The following is a 19,882-nucleotide window of genomic DNA, read 5'->3' as shown; positions in this document are numbered from 1 at the left end:
TGACTTTTAATTTTAAAAAAAGGGAGAGAATCCCCTCCCATTGTGTATTTGATTTCTGAAACTTGGAACTAAATAATGTTTTACTTTGTTATTCAGTTTAATTTGGAGAAAATGCTATAATGGCAATAGGAAAGCTTTAAAAACAAATGTGTTCTTATCTATTTTTTACCATTTCAAACCATGAAAAACTGTTGAGCTAAACCTGAGTAATTCTCATACTTCAGTTACTGATATGATTGTTTTGGATTCTAGTTCCTGTAACTTGTTTCTCAAATTTAAAGAGAAGTGGGGGTGCTATATGCTGCAGTTTCATTAGCCTTTATTTGAGCAGAGGCAGCTTCTATGGTGCTCAGCAGTTCATAGTTTTGTGTGTTTGATAAATTCATGCTAACGCTTTCTCAACTATCAAGAAACCTTTGAGAAAAATCATAAAGTTTTCTTTCTGGAAAAAGTGTTTTGTAACCTGAGAACTGCTGATTTTCCAGGGGCTTTGATCAGGCTGATAAGTAATCTTTGTTGCCTGAATTGATAATGGTTATTGCTGTGATCAGGTTGATAAATAATCTTTGTTGCCTGAATTGATAATGGTTATTGCTGCTACTTACTGAAGTTTAACACACTTTGATTTTTTGGCTCTAACCTCTCTTGGCTAGATGAGCTTCCCCAACTGGTAACCCTTCCACACCCCAATCTTCAAGGACCAGAGATCTTGGATGTTCCCTCCACAGTTCAAAAGACCCCTTTCGTCATCAACCCTGGGTCTGACACTGGAAACGGTATTCAGCTTCCTGGCACAAGCCATCAGAAGCCCAGTGTTGGGCAACAAATGATCATTGAGGAACATGGTTTTAGGAAGACCACACCACCCACAGCGGTCACCCCCATAAGGCATAGGCCAAAACCATACTTGCCGAATATAGATGAAATCGGTCACGTCCCCAGGGGAGACGTAGACCATCACCTCTACCCTCACGTTATGGGGCTCAATCCAAATGCCTCTACAGGACAAGAAGTTCTCTCTCAGACCACCATCTCTTGGACCCCGTTCCAGGACACTTCTGAGTACATCATTTCATGTCAGCCCATAGGCTCTGAAGAAGAACCCTTACAGGTAATCTATTTCCTCCCTGCTGGTGACTGGGAAGCCTAGAAAGGAGTAAACTAGGGGACCGAAGCGACAGGTGCTCTGATGGAAAATGGCTACTCCTCTAGGACGCTTAGAGAGATGGCACATTTAAGCACTGATCATTGGTTAAAACTCCACGTGGCTGTGCTTTGGAGGATGTCCCAGGGAGCTTTCATTCAGTAGAGAATGAAATCGTTTTTATTATCCTCACACATTGGAGGCTCTAGTGAGATGAACAAAGAGATGGTCTTAGAAAAGAAGAACGATATTCTATTGAATGTGTGTGACGAGTCTAAAACACCGTTCTTCCAGTTTGTCCTTGAAGAATCCCGTTATCTACAGTAGGTCCGAGGAAAAAGAATGTAGGAGGAGCTGTGTGTGTCAGCTGTTAGGAGTAATCGATTCTCTTACTAATACCCCATTCTTTAATTTGTCCCACTGGTAGTTTTAAAAAATGACCATGCTGTGGGAAATTCCTGAGCTTAGAACATGAGTTTGAGGATGTGCCATTCTTTTAAGGACTCCATGTTGTGGTCTGCTGCCCACCTTGCTTGGCATGACTGTCTCCAAGAGGGCAGTATCTGTGCTCGATGTGAAAGGGTCATGGCCAGGGCTTCCTGTGGGCGTCTACAGAACCATGACTAGCAGGACTAAGAGACAGCTAGTGTCGTCAAGGGTTCCTGCTAACTATGGAGCACATAGGTAGACTTTGAGTAGGAAAATCTGACAGAAATGACTGTTCCTTGCTCATTCCATTTCTCTCTTTGGCCAGTTGGGACTCCAGCATACCCCTGGTCTTTATTAATCTCCTTTTGCATTGTGAGGGTTATGATAAGGGACCAGGGGAGCCCGCATCTGTTCTTTGCTGTAATGCTTTCTCCCCATTTCGTATGTATCAATAATTGCAGTTCCGAGTTCCTGGAACTTCCACCAGTGCCACCCTGACAGGCCTTACCCGAGGGGTCACCTACAAAATCGTGGTGGAGGCACTGGAAGGCTCAACGAGGCACAAGGTTCAGGAGGAGGTTGTAACCGTGGGCTCCGCTGGTATGTAAATTCATGTGTGGCTTAGGGGCATGCTCCTTGTTGGACTGCATCAGAGGCAGCTTTTTCTAGTGACTTCTTTTGTTGCTGTTGCCTTGCCTACCATCAACATGAAGTAAATGAGCAACCTTACATATATTTAACATCTAGTGTTCTCACTAACAACCACGCAGAGGTAGAATGACAGGCCTGGAAGGGGCTTCAGTTACTTAGCCCAGCAGTCCTGATCCTTCTGAGGGTCTGAGTTGATATGAGGCTCTAGTTTCCTGGTATCTTTCTCCTTCCTTCTCACCATGCCATGGTCCCCTGGAGTGAGTCTCAGTACCAAATCTAAAGGGAAGTTCCCCTTGGCAACCCATTTCTATCCAAAGAGCTCCTTTATTCTAAAGCTACTTTAATTTTTTTTCTGATGATATAGTGTAAAACCTTAATAAAGGTTAAATGACCATTGACTGTATTTTGGGGGGATACTGCAGACTGAACCCAGGGGTGCTTAACCACTGAGCTACATCCCAGCCATTTTTATTTTTTATTTTGAGACCGAGGCTCACTGAGTTGCTTAGGTCCTTGCTGAACAGCTGGGGCTGGCCTAAACTTGGGATTCCGCTACCTCAGCCCCAAGTAGCTGGGTATAAAGGCATGTGCCAGTGTGCCCAGCAACCACCGACTCTTCTTTGTAGCATCTGGCAAGTCCTTTCAAACCAGTAGCGTGCCAGCTGGCTTTTACTTTACAGCAGCTGATGATATTCACCCAGGAACATGAGATTAAAAAAAATCAAAATCATGCATCTTGAATCTTCCCACTGGAAGGGTCTCTACTCCACATCAACAGGAGTGGTAACTCCTGTCTATGCCACTTGACAGAATTTCTTCTTAGAGTCAGTTACTTAATTTCAGTTTCCTTCTTCATCTGACAAAAGACTACTATTTTACATTATGTAAATTTTTGTGAATTAAGCAGCTAACTGTTGGCAGGTGTTGGGGTAAGGTTATTTTGTGTTTGTGTTTGCTGTGTTACATAGCCACAGTAACACTTATCTTTTGCTTTTTGTGGTCTTAATGGCAAAATACCGTGTGAAAGGAATTTTTGAGAGCAAAAAGGTTTTTGTGCTTTTCCACACCTTTTTTTTTTTTTTTTTTTTTTTTTTTTTAAGATTCCATCTCCATAACATTAGTTAGGGTGGAATTTTAACTCCTGGCTATTTTTAGAAGAGTGAGACCCCATTCAACAGTTTGAGTTCCTTCTGTTTTTCTTTCCAACTCCTATTCCCACCAGCAATATTCTTCATTCCAGCCAGGTTGTCTTGACTTTGAAACATTTCAGATGTTTTAGCTCTCCAAAATGTATTTTCTTCCAGAGTGCTGCCTTTCGAAATATTAGGCACTTCCAATAGCTACTGGATTTGATTCGATTTTTGAGTTTATCAGTCTATCAGACTGACTGATGCATTGATAGAGCAGGTGGAATTTTAGCGCTACAGGAATTTTTCTGTTAGATTAAGTCATTGTATATAATGCTTCTGGTTTCGTCTTATGGTCCCAAACTGCCAATAATATGTCCTTTTGCTTTTTCCTCCTTTTGCTCATAGTCACTGAAAACATGAACCAACCTACCGATGACTTCTGCTTTGACCCCTACTCGGCTTCCAATTATGCCATTGGAGAGGAATGGGAGCGATCCTCTGAATCTGGCTTTAAACTCACCTGCCAGTGCTTGGGCTTTGGCAGTGGGCATTTCAGATGCGATTCATCTAGTGAGTAGCTTGCTCTGACCATCCACTCTTCCTCCATCTCCTCCAGTTCCACACATTCGCATTAACGTACCAAGGAGTCATGTTTGGTAGACTCAAGCTCTTCTAAACATGAAGCAAACATGAAAAACTGTTTGACTCAAAGTAACATTTTGCATCATAGTAAAATGATGGGAAATTTTACTTGTTGAATATTGCTTCATTTCAGAGTTGTATGCTAATACAACTACTAATTCAAAACAAGTTGGTGGTGGTGATACTTCTGAAATTTTCTGTTACGTCAAACTCAATGGAGTCAGGTCTCATTGAGAGTACCAGTCAGAGAAACCCCAAATCTTTTAATCTTTAGTGTTGAATGTGGTCAAAGGTGAATTCATATTCACACTGTTTTATCACAGACCAACCATACACATGTGTTATACACAACACATCACAGATACACACAATGCATATGTGCATACACACACAACACACACACACACATACACATACCAGCCCACATAGCTTGAAAATTGCTAGTAATGTAAAGGCAAGTGTACAGGTAATTCACCTGTCTGTGATGAAGAAGCCACTTCACCAAAAAATATTTGATTTTCAAATTACAAAGAGATTTTAATATTTCAAACTGATTTTAATTACAGTGATCCTAGGATTTATCTATCATGCTTTGAGAGTTAGTATTAGAACTTATAAACTCTTACTCTTTGATTTTAGGAGATATAATCATTATTGACCAGTGCATCATTTTTACAGGTGTTAACCTTTATGTCTTATAAACAAGTCTTCTATGGACTTTTACAGAAATCATATTCTATGGCAGTAAAACAGAACAGACTTTTAAATTTTTTCTTAAAAGTATTTTAGGTGATTTGTATACATAAAGGCTTAATCCAGATTGAAATTCAAAAACCTGCTGATTTTTTCAGTATAGACTTCTGTGCTTGGCCACCTGAAAATGGAGAAGCTAAATAGAAGTATGATCATGCACTGAGGTGGAGTTGAGCATGCTAACATTTGGCAGCAATGAGGTGGTTGGTTTTTAACTTCTGAAACTGAACTCTTTTAAGTTGGCATATTTTTTGCCTGTGTAAGTATTAGGTGCAATTGTGGGAGAACTCTAAGGTCATTTATGAGAGTCTTCAGCTCAACTTAAACAGTCTTTGCTTGAATGTCAATTGTTTAATGCCTTTTCTTAAAATTTAAGGAAGGCTGAATTGGATAAAATGGAGGAAACAATGCATTCTGATGTAAACTTCTGAAGTGTGTTCTATGTAGTGTAAGTCTTGGAGACTCACGGTCGTCTTTTCCATATGGTAAAGACATGATTTGTGGATATTCTTCAGCACCAGGCTTCCATTTGTGGGGATAACAGCCATCGATTTGTCATTGTTTTTGTCACCTTTGTTTATTCTTTTGCTCTTTCAACTTACATGCAACAGGTTTCATTGAACTGCTTGTTATCCAAGGTCTCTGCAAACCAAAAAAAAAATTTTTTTTAAATATTCCTAAAAGAATAATCTGATCCTGCTTTAGTTCTCTACAGTTTTATTTATCTTTTAATTTTTTACAGACTGCATTTTGATTCATTGTACACAAATGGGTATATCATTTCATTTCTATGGTTGTGCACAATGTAGATTCACACTGTTCGTGTAGTCATACATGTACGTAGGGTCATGATGTCTGTCTCAGTCCATCATTTTTTTAGTTTTAAACCTTAATAGTGATAATTGGAATGGAAGTCACTGACCAAGTGCTATGACATGATGACTACAGAATGTCTTCAAATGGCCTAGAAAGTAATAAACAGTAGAAACTATATTTTTAAATCCAACGGAAGAACTGGTTCACAGTAGGGGTTGTGACCTTTAACTTGCCATTCTTTTCAGATATGTGGGTTTTAAGATCCTGTGTCCCCACGCGCTGGCTCTTGAGAGTCAGAGCACAAATAAGTCTGCCCGTGATTTTTCCACCCCCACAGAATGGTGCCTTGACAATGGTGTGAACTACAAGATTGGAGAGAAGTGGGATCGCCAGGCAGACAACGGCCAGATGATGAGCTGCACATGCCTGGGCAACGGGAAAGGAGAATTCAAGTGTGACCCCCGTACGTCATGGCTGGTGGTTTCCAGAGCCCTGTTGGCACCCACTTCCATCACAGGCTGTAACTCCCATTCACAGGATGGACTGGAGACTAGGTTCCCTTGAGGATCAAACAGAGGCTTTTTTGTTAATCTTTCTATTTGGAAAAGTGGAGGAGAGCTTCAAAGAGAGTCTTGAGCGAATGTTATTACAGGCCACTTGAGCACTTTTCTGCCTTGAGTATTTTGATCACTAGCTGCAGTGAAAATGTTCCAAGTCTCTATTGGTCTGTAGATGCAACTTTTAAAATATGATTTCCATTGAACCTGTTAGATCTAGTATGCGGAAATGCTGCCTTAAGATCTGAGTAGTACCTCTCTTAAGATGATTCACATAAATTTGTGTAAATTGGGCTCTGATGATACAAATTTAGGATAAACTAGAACCCACCCTTGTATCGAGTTGATTACTGCTTTTGGTCTTACACGTGCTTCTGATTTGTGCCTACATGTAGATGAGGCAACGTGTTACGATGATGGGAAGACTTACCAAGTGGGAGAACAGTGGCAGAAGGAATTTTTAGGTGCCATTTGCACCTGCACATGCCTTGGAGGCCAGCAGGTAAGACCGGATGTGCCAGGCTCCCTGTGATTTAGATATGGCACACAGGTGGCTCCTATATTGACATGCTGTATGCAGGGTGCAGCCATGTCTGTTAAGACATAAGACTCTGGAGCATCCTCCCCCAGGTGTTCTCCTTGGCAGATAGCCCCTCCTCATGCCTGCTCTTCTCAGGCTGTTTGTTCTGTTCATCACTGAAGTGTTACCTACTGGGTAGCACTGAGTCTACAGCTCCATGTTGATGGACAGTTACCCTGTGGCATTATTGTGAAATATTTTGAATAATATTTTGGGTCTAAGAAAATTCCACTTTGTGCCCTCTCTCAGTCCAAAAACATATCCTTGTGTTAGCTCTACCATTGTACTAAATAAATGGGACAGAGGAAATGAGAAATGGTTATGGCTCTTAATGATATAGTCAGAAATTAAATTAGCATATATTTAAAATCAAGCTAATTAAGGAAGGTTTTGAGTTGAGTCTGACAAATACTGTTCTGGGTAGACTGGAGTCAGGAAGAAAGGGTTTGTGGAAAAGAGAAGCATTAACTGGCTGGGACTTAGGATGGCTAAGATTTGGTTGGGGGAGTAGAGAGATGTAAGCACACCCTAGGATAGGATGAGCTGGCCCAGGTGGACTCCAGTGAGCCAACCCTCTGCCTACTATCTTGTGGCCAAAATTAGATGGCAAGAAATCCATTATTTAAGTACTCCTCAGCCATTTCTAATGTGTCTTCCTTTCCCTAATAAGTGAAATTTCAAAGTGAAATGGTTCTTGTAACTTGAAAGTAATGGGAGATGACAGTCCTTGGTTTTCAATGGAGACATACCTTTCCGAATAGCTCTCCAAATTCTGATCTGTGAGAAACATGCTTCCATCCCAGGGTGAGGTCCACAGCGTGATATATTTGGCATTAACCAATTACAGATACAGAAGAAGAAAATGAGCATGATGGAAAATGGACTTTAGGGGGATTCATCTGACATCAGGGAAGTTTCCTCAGGGTTCTCTCTGCGTTACTTTACCAAGGACAGCCCAAGGAAACTAATAGTATTCCATCCCCAGCATGTGAAGTTGATCTCTCTTTCCCCCCACCTCCCATAAAGACTGATCTTGGTCATCTTGGTATAAAAATGTGTGAAGGAGAATTTACAGGGAAGTAGACTTTGTTCACACCTCAATCTCTGTTACTTAATGTATGTGAAACCTTTCCCATGTGACCTGTATTCTGTTCCAAAGTGATAAATGAACCCCTTATGACAGGAGTGAGAATATTCATTGATTCTGTAAGTAGGCATTTTACCTGTATTGTTAGGTGTCATGGGAAATAGGCTCCAGAATGGAAAATATGTCTAAAATATATAAAAGATAATATAAGAAAGAACAGAATATTAGGGTTCTTTGAGTTGTAAGAGTGAAGTCCCATTGTAGTTAAGTGAGCAAAAATGGCTCCCATAACTGAAAAGTCCTTGATCATACCAGCTTCAGGGGCAGCTCCCACCATGGCACTTGGAGTCTGTTGTTGGCATGCCTCTCCTTCTCTAGTACATTCCCTGCTAATGGTGACATTCTTTACCAGCTTCAGTTTTACCTTCTCCTACTTTAAGAACAGAGGAAGAGAACTCTCGTTTTCTCAGGCAAATATCCCAGGGAGCTTTACTGGTCTAGTGTGGTCTGTTCCTATGCTCCACTCCACTGTTGGTCAGAAGCAAGGCTTCCATGTTACTGGCCAGGGTAGGTAGAAACCATATTATGCAGTGGAAGGATCATGGCCAGAGTCAGCCCAGTTCCAGAGTGACAGCCCCACCTCTACCCATGGCCCATTATGTGACTCCCCACTCATTCCCAGCAAGCCACTCTTCTTCTCTGGGTCTCTATTTCCTTTGCTATAAAATGAAAGTGTTTGTCCATGTGATCTCAAGTCCCTTTTAAAAGCACTAGGATTCTTTGAAAAATCTCCATCATCTAATGTAAAGAGCTTGTTGCTGAGGCAAGTTGGGAGTGCGATCAGACTTAGCAGATGAGTGGAGTTTAGATAGGAAGAGATGGAATTTCAGGAGAAAGAAAAAGCGTATGCAGAGCCAAGTGCGAGCTATGGCGGTAAGCCAAAATGTATTCCAGGAGTTGCAAATGCACGAGATTCTGATCAGTGCCTCTTTAGTGATTAACTGTTTATATTTGACCAATGCACAAGAACTGAAATTCTTAACTCAAGCACTAAATTATGATGTCCTTATGGATCATAAGCTCCATTTGATTTCATCCCCCTCCTCCAGGGCTGGCTCTGTGCCAACTGCCACAGACCAGGTGCTGAACCTATTCCTGAAGGTGGTTCCTCTTCCAACCAGTATACACAGACATATCAGAGAACGAACACTGTAAGTGCATTTTCCCTGGTTGACTCTCCCTAAATGCAGTTGGGCTTTCTTCTGAATGAACCAAATGTTTATTTTTAGAAAGATGGCTAAGTGACTCATATAGAATACTGTATCCCAAAGCATTATTGAATTTTTGAACATCTCCTATTGCTCAATATATGACTAGGCTCTTGAAACTAGAAAGTATCCTTTCTATGAAAGAGCTCTAAGTGACTCGTATAGAATACTGTATCCTAAAGCATCATTGAATTTTTGAACATCTCCTGTTGCTCAATATGACTAGGCTCTTGAAACTAGAAAGTATCCTTTCTATGAGTAGTTGTCACACAAGTGTCCCCTCTCCACTCCCCCCACCCCATATACTTTAGAGTATTTGCTACTGATTTTCTTCTTCTTCCATTAACAGAATGTTAATTGCCCAATCGAGTGCTTCATGCCTTTAGATGTGCAGGCTGACAGAGAAGATTCCAGAGAGTAATATTTGCAACCCAAAGGAACAAGCATGTATGTCTGCCACGGTCCATCCGAACTCGAGTGATATTAGCAGATCCCATCTTTTGAGTGTTTGTTTCTTTCTTAGCCTTTTGCTCTGGAGTAAATTCTCCAGCTTCAGCTCAACTCACAGCTTCTCCAAGCATCACTCTGGGAAGTGTTTTGAAGCTTTCCTCATAAATGAGGGCAGTACGTTACCTGTTCTGCTTCAGAATAATTAATACTGCTCAGTGTTTTAAATGAAATGATTCTCAGTGTGATTTGGTTTGGGATCAATAAAGAAGCATATGCAGCCAACCAAGATGCAAAATGTATTGAATACTATTACCAAAATTTTAAATAGGAAAGTTGCCCAAACACTTCTGCTTTCATTTAACTGTCTGGCCCGCAATACTGTAGGAACAGCGTGTCCTTGCTACTGTGATAAAATATCCACGGTATTCACTTTTTCCAAATGATTCTAACAGTTGCCTAGAAATATCTTTCTCTTACCTGTTATTTATCAATTTTTCCCAGTATTTTTATACGGAAAAATTGTATTGAAGACACTTGGTATGCAGTTGATAAAAAGAATTCAGTATAATTATGGTTGGTGATTATTTTTTATACTGTACGTGCCAAAGCTTTACTACTGTGGAAAGACAACTGTTTTAATAAAAGATTTTACATTCCACAACTTGAAGGTCATTTCCTTTTATTTAAGGTATTTTGGGAGGAAATAATAATCATCGCGGATGTTCTTTTTCTTTTCAATTCAGCAAACATTTGGATAGCTCTGACATGCAAGGCTCTCTAATTCTTGGGTGACTTCTATACAAGACTTTCTGCTTTTTGCTGCAAAAACTCAGGTTCACTTTCATCATTTCTCCACTCTTCAAGAGCAGAGAGAGATTTGTTTTTTCCCTTAACAGAGTTAAGTGGACTCTCATCTTTATGAAATGTGCCAGCTAGCACTTCAGAAGTAAAATGGAAACAACCTTTAGTTGCTTTTTTCTAAGCATTATTATTCTTCCCTCCCCTCCCTATCTCCTCCTTTCCTTCCTTCATTGAATAAACATCTATTCAAATAGATTACCAGCAAGGAAAATAAAAGGATAGCTGAGCTGTTAACACTTCTCTGTACTACTATTCAAGTAGTTTTGTCTTAGGGAATCCCCATGGTATAATAACCTCATCCAATCTATCTTAATTCATGTCGACTGACACTTTAGTATGACTTGATAAACAATCATCTCAACGGTTTCCTTACTTGTGGTCTGCAAAGATAATTTCTTTTTCAGTTTCACCTTGGGGAAGCAACAAAACTCTGGAATTAAATCTGACATTCAGGGGTGGGGGTATAGCTCATTGGTGGAATGCTTGTCTGGAATGGATGAGGCCCTGAGTTTGATCCCTAGTATCACTTTAAAAAAAAGGAAAGAAGAAAAAAAGCCGGGCATGTTGGCACATGTCTTATAATCCCATAGGCTCTGCAGTCTGAGTCAGGAAGATCATAAGTTCAAATCCAGTCTCAGCAAGTTACCAAGGCCCTAAGCAACTTAGTGAGAACCTCTCTCAAAATAAAAAGTGCTAGGGATATAAGGTCTGTGGTAAAGTACTCCAGGTTAAATCTCCAGTAGAGAGAGAGAGAGAGAGAAAGCAAGCCCATCTGAAAATCTGACTTTCAGAATATAAATCATGGCACAAGAAATAGTTGATTATTAATTAATAAAAATTCAGGAAGTATGTTTTTATATACACATTTGAACTGACTTACAGTTTATAAAATGCTTTCACATTTAGTATCTCATTTTGGGGAGATCTTACAGCTTAATTTCATAGAGACTACTGCTCAGATGAGTTTTCCTTAGCAATATACAGACCCAGACTCCAGATATCTATTTAGTATCACTAATCTTTCAGCTTTGCCAGTCTGCTACAGGCTAGCTACTCTGTCTGTTAAAACAAGACAGGAAGCACAGATCAAGGTGATATTAAATGACCTTCATACATAAGTGGGTCTCTGCTCATGGAAGAGACTAGGACCTAGGACCACTCTACGCAGTGTGCAGTAGGGAAATCCCACCAAAGCTGCCTGCCGTAGAAAGTAAACCCTCGTGAGTGAGGTGCCAAGCAGCACCTCGGCTTGAGCTTATTTAAAGGTTCTTATATCTGAAAATGTCTACTGGATTTTCTCTGACATAACTTTCCTATGTTCATATATGAATACACCAAATCATGTGCAACCACAGGAATGGATCCTAATTAGAGTTAAGTTATACTCCATATAAGCATAACTTGTCAAAATATACTCCACTGTCGTGTGTATCTAAAAAGAACAAATAAAAATTGATTTTAAAAAACAGTCCAGTGGATTTTAAAAGCAGCATATTAAACTTAGGAGTTAAACTTAGAACAAATCGAGTAAATTTAAATGCTCTTTTCTGTTTGAGCATCACGATGCCAGAGAGATATAATATTCTTTTTTTTTTACTAACCATTTCTCAGCAAAATCATTCAATAGAAAGAACCAAGTATTTCCAAAGATCTATTATAGTTTTTATTGACTCATATGACTGTTTCCTTGAGAAATTTCTAAGCAAGCCAAATAAAAAAGACATAATTAAAAGACCAATCTGGATTTAGGCAGAAATGGGCAACTCAAGAAAAATCAGATGGAAAGTAGTAAATATAATCAGGCTTTATAAAGAAAAATAACAGTTTTTAAGTTTTACTGTGCCTGGCTGTACTTGATTTATAATGAAATTTGTTGTATATTTATATTGTTCTCAGCTCTAATGACCTAAATGAATTTTGCAAATTAGCCTATAATAATATCACTGTCTGTAAGGCATACTTTCTAGGGAGGTGAATAAAGAAATAATCAGGTGGATATTACAAGTATAGGAAATGACTTCTTCTATTTAATTATATTTCCATTGAAAATTCTATTCCATTTCTAGTTGTATGAAACTCATTAAAGTGATTAAGAAACATCACATCAGCACATTTAAGTGCTGAAATTGCTTCCTATTCAGTAAGTTTCCATTACTGTGGTAGGGAAAGTGGCAGGCTACAATTTTAAAAGTCTCATTTTCAGCGGCTGCAATGCTGTTAAAAATTTTTTTCCTGTTGGGATTCCTCACGTTTGGGGACATTTTATGCTTGTCACAAAGATGGCATGGCAGAAGCACACACAGATGACCTTAGATGGACTAAAGAAAGTTCTTTTCAAGAGTGATGGCACTTACATTTGAAGTGCAAGTTATTTTCATTATCGCCATTGTTCCATTCCATAAGCTCATTAAAATAACCTTCAATTTGAATTGCAAACAAAAATCTATATAAATTACAAGTAGAGAAGAAAATGCCATATGTAATAAGAGAAATGGTGCTTCAGCTAAAAACCCCCAAATGGAAAATTCCTTTTTTAACATTCCTCAGTAGAGTCAGCTACGGGATATTAAAGCGTGTTTTACGTTTCCTTGAATTCTTTTTTACTTACTCTTTAGAGACATACAGATTTTAACAATTCTAGGAGCTGAGTTTATCTCTAAAACAGTTTTTACGTGGAGTCCCCCAAAGGCTTTGAAGTTGGCATTGGCTGGAGAGGGCATGAGGCTGTGAGCCTGGAGCGATGGGCAGCTCTCTGCACTCCAGGGCTGGAGTCGCCCATCCTGTGTGCAGTGCACCACGGTGGGCTCCCTTGGGTCAAACAAACTGAAGATCAAGGATTCTTCCAATGAACTCTTTGCATCACAAGCACTTTGGAAATTGCCATTTCCTTCCAGAAAGATGGAGGCTTTGTCAGGCGACCACTGAGCTGCCAGTCTGTCTCAGCATTGGTTGTAAAATGCTGAACTAAATACTGTTATGGCTTGGATATGAGATGTCTACCAAGAGCTCCTGTACCAATGCAGCAATGTTCAGAGGCAAAATAATTATAGATTATGAAAGCTGAAACTCATCAGTGGACTAATCCATTTGATGGATTAATAATGTGAAAGTACTACTGTACTAGGGACATGTGGGACATGGCGGGAGAGGTGGATCACTGCGGTGCGTCATGGAAGAATTATCTTCTCTGTGGCCCCTTGCCTAGTCCCCCTCTGCTTCCTGGCTGCCATGAACCAAGCCAAGCGGCGTCGTTCTGCCACAGCCCTCCACCATGATGTTCTGCCTCTCTTTGGGCCCAGAGGAATGAATCCTCTGAAACCATGAACCAAAACGTTTCCTCTCCTAAACTGTTCTTGTCAGATATTTGATCACATCAATGAAAAACTGACAAAAACATACTGAAAAACTATTTTCGACTCAAAAGCATGCTGCTTTTGTGATGGGCCAGGTTATATGGGCAATGACCAGACTCCATTTTACCCTAAGTCTCCATGTCATGCAGGAAATGCTTTTCCTGTGGGAATGCCCCACCTCCGTACCCATCAACAGTTGCTTAGCATAGCATGCTTGGCTACACAAAATGGCAATTCTTATATAATGTAAAATTGTTCTCTTTCTGGTTCCTGTTTTTCTTGGACAATGTACCCTATCAGAGAACACTTGTCTAGATGTTAGTAACCATTCTATAACTCATACCCAACTAAGGTCATTTTGACCCACTTCCCCTTCTGCTTATGATTTTAGATCTCATAATGTTAGTTTGTAGTTCTGAATCATTGCAACAGCCACTTATGATTAATGAACCAACATGCTTTACTTATGGTATAAAAAGCCCTGCAACCCTATACTTGCAGCCGTTCTCCCAATAGTCATTTTGGGCATTGTGTGAGACAGTCAGCTGGCTGGTTAATAAAGATTCTCAAATTGGACTTCTCATTGGTGATTGGTCTGTTCCTAAGTTGCGCCCCACAACAGGTGGAAAAATTGAAACCCTCATATGGTGCTGGTGGAAAGGAAAATAATGCAGCTACTGTGGAAAACAGCGTGGTGGCATCTCAAAAAGCTAAATATAGAGTTACCATATGATCTTCCAATTCCACTCCTAAGTATATACCCAAGAGAAATGAAAATGTTTGAATCAAAACTTGTACACAAATGTTCCCAGTAACATTATTCATAAATGCCAAAAAGTAGAAACAACCCAAATGTCTATCAACTGGATGGATAAAACAAAATGTATCCATGAGATGGGATATTTGTCTATAAAAAGGAATGAACTACTGGTACTTTCTGCAACCCAAACCTTCAAAACATTATGCCAAGTAAAAGAAGCTGGATGCAAAACCATTATGCTAAGTGACCCCATTTTGAAAGTGCCCAGAATAGGCCAAACCCACAGAGACAGAAAACAGGTAAGTGGTGGCCTAAGGCTGGGGAAAAGAGAAGGAGAGAGCATAATAGGAACAAAGCTTCTTTTTAGGACGGAGAAAATATTATGGGAATGGACAGTGGTGGTGGCTGCATAGCTTTGTGAATATACTTAAAACCACTGATTATTACACTTCAAAATGGTTAAAGTGGTGAATTTTTGCGGGGATGGAAGCAGGGCAGTACCAGGCATTGAAATCAGGGACACTCAACTACTGAACCACATCCCTGGGCCTTTTTTATATTTTTATATAAAGTTGGTCTCACTGAGTTGATTAGTGCCTTGCTATTGCTGTGGCTGGCTTTGAACTTGCCATCCTCCTGCCTCTGTTTATTCTAAGAAGTAAGAAACAGTATAGATGAAGGCTGAAAGAACTCAGGAACTTTTTGGTTACCAATCTGAAATATAAGTAAAAACATCCAAAAATACACACTATTTTTCATAGTAATTTCCATACATTAAAATTATCTCCCACTACTTTCTACACTTCCATATACACAGAAACAATATGGAAATAATAACTAGTATTATTCCAAACAGCATTTATTATGTCCCAGGTGATGCTCCAAGTATCCTTAGCATTTTGTTTCACACCCTCTTTAAAGCAATCCTAAAAAGTGAATATTGTAATTACCATCATCCTGTTAAGTATGAAGTAGGAAAGGCTAAGTGAATCGCCTAAGGTCCCCATGGCTTGTGGGTCACAGAGCTGGGACTCCAAGCTGATAGATTAGCTCCAGGGCACGTGCTTTTAACCAAAAGCTCTCCAATTTCTGCAAGGAGTGAATCCATCTCCATCCTTACAGAAGCTGCAAACTCCAAGAGGCAAGGCACCCACCAAAGATCACCCAGCTGCTGAGCGGAAAACAAGGTAGCATTTATCCTAAAGGACACGAAACTGGTTTCTGGAAGAAGAGGTGTGATCAAGAACAAAAATGTGCAGGGCTGCTGGCAAATGCTATTTCCTGACCTCACTGGTGATGAATGCACCTCACTGGTGATGAATGCATGTTTAAAAAAGTATTCTTTACAGATTTTTCATGCACTTTAACATGACTACTTACAATTTTTTTTTTTTTTTTTTTTAAGATAGATTTGTGCCTTGCAATGTCAGCAAAAATAAGGTTTAAGAGTTTCTAAACAGGAGGACGGTAGAATGAATTGGATGTTACTTTCCTACGTTCATATGGAAATATAGAACCATTGGAACTCCATATCATGTACAACCACACGAACTGGTAACATACTCCATGTATGTATAATATGTCAAAATAGAGTCTACTGTCATGTATAACTAAAAAGAATTTTTTAAAAATTTTAAAGCGTATCTAAGACTGGAAGGCACTCAAGAGTTTAGAGCCCTGCGGATTTTTGTTTTGAGGAAGGGACACAGACTAAGCTTCAGAAAGAAGGTGCTCCTGGTGTCAGGACCAGGCAATAGATCGAGTGCAGGGCGCCTCTAATGGATGGCACCTACAAACAATAAGGGGTGCTTCTCCCTGTGCCCAGGTGCTCTGCCAATTTAAAGTTTATTGATTTATGTTAGAGGCCTTCTGCCCTTCTTTACACTGAAATAACAGGTATGAGGTCCCTATGCTTTTCACTTAAACATCAGTGTTAAGGGGCTTGTTTTTGCACCCCCACCCCCCATAATGGGGATTGAACCCAGGGGCATCCCTAACCCATTTTATTTTGGGACAAGACCTGACTAGGTTGCCCAGGCTGACGCTGAATTTGCAATCCACCTTCTTCAGCCTCCTGAGTCACTGGGATTATAGGTTTTTATCGCCGCAAGTGGCCAGTCTTGAGGTTTTTTGTTTTGGGGGTTTTGTTGTTGTTGTCTTGGGTACCAGGGATTGAACCCAGAGGCACTTACCACTGCGCCACACCCCCAGCCCCATTTTTTTTTTTTTTATTTTGAGATGGGATCTCAGTTGCTTACAGCCCGGCTAAGTTGCCAAGGCTGGCTTTGACAGCACTCACCTTTGGTTCAAAACCATAAGGGGAATATTGGCACTATTTCTAGGCACAAAAATACTGACCACTTTGGAGGGTTTATTTTTGATGCTGGGGATGGAAGCCAAGGCTTCATGCACACTAAGAACACACGCTACCACTGAGCCACACACACTCCCCGACCTGTTTTTATGTAGTTCCAAAGGGCAGAGCCCGCTGGGCATAGAAACACACACCTATAATCCCAGTGACTTCAGAGGCTGAGTAAAGGAGGATCACAAGTTTGAGGCCAGCCTCAGCAACTCAGCAAGACCCTGTCTCAAAATAAAAGATAAGAAGGGCTAAAGATGTGGCTCAGTGGTAAAGCAGCACTGGCATCAATTCCCAGCACCCAGAAATAAACAAAACAAAGCAAAAAACACAAAAAAGGGGAGATCTTGGACTCCTGAAATTTCGGCCATTCTACTTAACAGAGAAAAGTATGTCCTAGCGTTAGCCACAAAGGGGGTCAACATAACTTACCCTCTCTAAGCGTCCAGTTCATAGGGAATAATTTGCCAATTGTTTAGGAAGTAGAAAACCACGCTGCCTAGAGAAATCCCCTAGGGAAGCTCGAGGAGAAAACTGGTGTTAACCGTTCATGCGGCTCAGCTTCTTTGGCTCACTTGTTTCATGCAGGGAATGCTGTGGGGTGAGCCATGCTCCAAGAGGCAGGGGTGCTGCTGGGCTCTGCACAGGAAAACCTCTACTACTTACTGCCAGTGTCAGTGTAAGCAAATCTTTTAGATAAATAAAACCCAACTACCTAAAACCCTGGATTCAATCACTACAATGTTTTATTTTTTAAAAAAGTATTTTCAAAGTTTCACATGATCATTCCCCTACACCCAAGCAAACCACTGAACAATGTGTGACACCATTAGTGGTGGAAGAGCCGAAGATCCGTGTGAGCCAAGATGATTCCCAGTTCATCGCAAGCCTCAATCACAACCTTGTCAGCAGCAGAACCAGAAGGGGCTGCAATGTAGGCCACGCCGCTCTGAAGGAGAAATTGGTATTGATTTTCAAAACCAGTTTATGCAAAAACCAAAATCCCCCTCTACAAAGCATAAGCCAATAATGACTCATTCAAACAGGCAAAATAACAGCATTTGGATTAGCCGTACATCAAATGGGAAGTCAAATAATCCTCTAGGTAGTACTGATTTATGTCATATCACCACAGCTTTGATAGGTAACTCCAAGAAACTTAAAAATTGGAAGCAGGACTTTGGAAGTCATTTCTACATGATGCTCAATGCTATGCAAATGCACATGATTCCTACTTACCCTTTTAGCTCTGTCTACATTATCCCTGAAAGGAAAGAAGGCATCGGAGCTGACGGAAACCTCACTCAGTTTGTCCACCCACTCCTTCTTCTCTGCCTCAGTTAACAACTCAGGGACTTCCTCAAATAGTGCCTGCCACTTCCGCAAATCTTCACCCTGGTGGGGGAGCAGGGAAGGTTAGTCCATCATCTTCAGTTCTAACTGATGAAAAGCAAAGCAACAGGGCCAGGGAGCACTTGGGCATTTTAATGACATATCTAGACATTATTTTATAAAGAAGTTTGCTGATGTTTCTTAAAACATTTTCATTAAGGAAGAAAAGTGATTCTAAGGTTACCAAATACAGACTATATCATTTTACTTTCTACATCAGTTTATTCCAAATATTTGCTTCTTGAATCTTAAGTTAAATCCACTATTTTATATCCCTGTACCAAAACAAATTCATATTCCAAAGGGTTTTCAAAGCAATCCTCTGTATCAAATCTAGGAAAGAGATGACAAAAGATAGTTTAGAACTATATTTATACAACAATTTTAAGCTCAGGTATAAAGTCAGGTATAGACAAATCAAAACATGATTCACATTGCTTAAATGTTTGTATAACACCCCCCAAATTTATGATGAAATTTAATCCTCAGTGCAGTGGTACACAGAAGTGGGACCATTAGGCCAAGAAGGCTGTCATGAACTAGCACCTTATGAAAGGGCTCCAGGGGGCACGCTCACCTCTTTTTTGTGTGTGAGGACACAGTATCTGTCCCGCCACCTTCAGGGAGGCACCAAGAGGTGTCATCATTGAAGCAGAGATTAGCCATCACAAGACAACAAGCCTGTTGGCAATTTAACCTTGCCCTTTCCACCCCCAGAACTGTGAGAAGTTTCTGTTATATAAATTAGCCAGTCTGGTAATGCTGTTATAGCAGCACAAACAGAAAAGGCAGTTATTCAACTTTTGAAGGTGTTTAAACTTTTAAGGGTGCTTCCATTTTGACTTTAACATACTTTTATTCTTATTTATACATAAAGATTCTTCTAGGACTCTTAGTAGATATTTGCTGGATAATGTCAAACTGAAAAGTTCAAGTATCAAAGTGAAAAAGAAGCGTGTTTTAAGTACTTGTGCTCACAAGGAGCAGTGTGCAGCCTCACTCTTCAAAGACACTTGAGTTGCTTCTTGGTCCTGAATGAACTATTTAGCGTACGTAGTCAGTTCACTCATTCAAAAGAACACTTGGTTCTTGATTACCAGATCCTTTTTCCATCCAGTATTTTGTTAAGCACTTGCTGTGTCCAGAAACTGGGCTAAAATCTTTTTCTCTGGCAGGCTACCTGATGTTCGCAATTTAAAACCTCCCACATGCTTTCCTCAAACAGAAGGCATTTAAAAACATGAAAGACAACAAAACTATACGGAGCTGTTAATGCTGCTTGTTAGAAAGGTGCTGAGAGAAGAGGAAAGCCACTAGTTACCTGCTATCAGGTAATTTGTATTTATTGCTGGATACACACCTATCATGTAGCAAGCCTCGTGCTCGGCACTGTCAGACACCTCGAGATGGGTAAAAAACAATCCTGATCATGAAAAGCTTATAACCCATGGAGGAAGTACAATCATACAAAGCTAAACCAGTGGTTATAACTTAAAAAAAGAGCAGGTCTGGGGTTTTGGAAAGAGATAAAAAACAAAGAAGTGAGCCAGGAACAGCACACCTATAATCCTAGCACTTCTGGAAGCTGAGACAGGAGGATCAAAAGTTGGAGGTCAGCCTCAGCAACTTAGTGGGACCCTGTCTCAA

At 40.2% G+C, this 19,882-nt stretch overlaps 2 protein-coding genes across 10 annotated transcripts in view; one reads left to right on the top strand and one right to left on the bottom strand.

Moving 5' to 3' along the window:
- FN1 (fibronectin 1) overlaps positions 1-10,168 on the top strand; it is a gene marked incomplete at its 5' end in the record, with an annotated part of 62,765 nt that extends 52,597 nt beyond the window's left edge. For 5 of the 9 annotated variants that reach the window (XM_079135164.1, XM_079135166.1, XM_079135163.1 and 2 more), the window contains 7 exons: positions 654-1,111; positions 2,035-2,173; positions 3,760-3,924; positions 5,903-6,028; positions 6,518-6,624; positions 8,899-9,000; positions 9,407-10,168. In XM_079135164.1, the coding sequence (XP_078991290.1) occupies positions 654-1,111; positions 2,035-2,173; positions 3,760-3,924; positions 5,903-6,028; positions 6,518-6,624; positions 8,899-9,000; positions 9,407-9,478 (1,169 nt within the window). In that variant the 3' untranslated portion in view covers positions 9,479-10,168. The remainder of the gene's footprint in view (positions 1-653; positions 1,112-2,034; positions 2,174-3,759; positions 3,925-5,902; positions 6,029-6,517; positions 6,625-8,898; positions 9,001-9,406) is intronic. The other 4 variants (XM_079135169.1, XM_079135168.1, XM_079135167.1 and 1 more) reach the window with 1 other exon arrangement.
- ATIC (5-aminoimidazole-4-carboxamide ribonucleotide formyltransferase/IMP cyclohydrolase) overlaps positions 9,951-19,882 on the bottom strand; it is a 34,619-nt gene continuing 24,687 nt past the window's right edge. The window contains exons 15-16 of the mRNA XM_079135170.1: positions 18,083-18,238; positions 9,951-17,792 (exon numbers count right to left, since the gene is read on the bottom strand). Of these exons, the coding sequence (XP_078991296.1) occupies positions 17,673-17,792; positions 18,083-18,238 (276 nt within the window). The 3' untranslated portion in view covers positions 9,951-17,672. The remainder of the gene's footprint in view (positions 17,793-18,082; positions 18,239-19,882) is intronic.

The sequence above is a fragment of the Sciurus vulgaris genome, assembly GCF_902686455.1.
Source record: "Sciurus vulgaris genome assembly, chromosome: 3".
Classification (NCBI taxonomy): Eukaryota; Metazoa; Chordata; class Mammalia; order Rodentia; family Sciuridae; genus Sciurus; species Sciurus vulgaris.
This window is presented reverse-complemented; position numbering and strand designations above follow the sequence as displayed.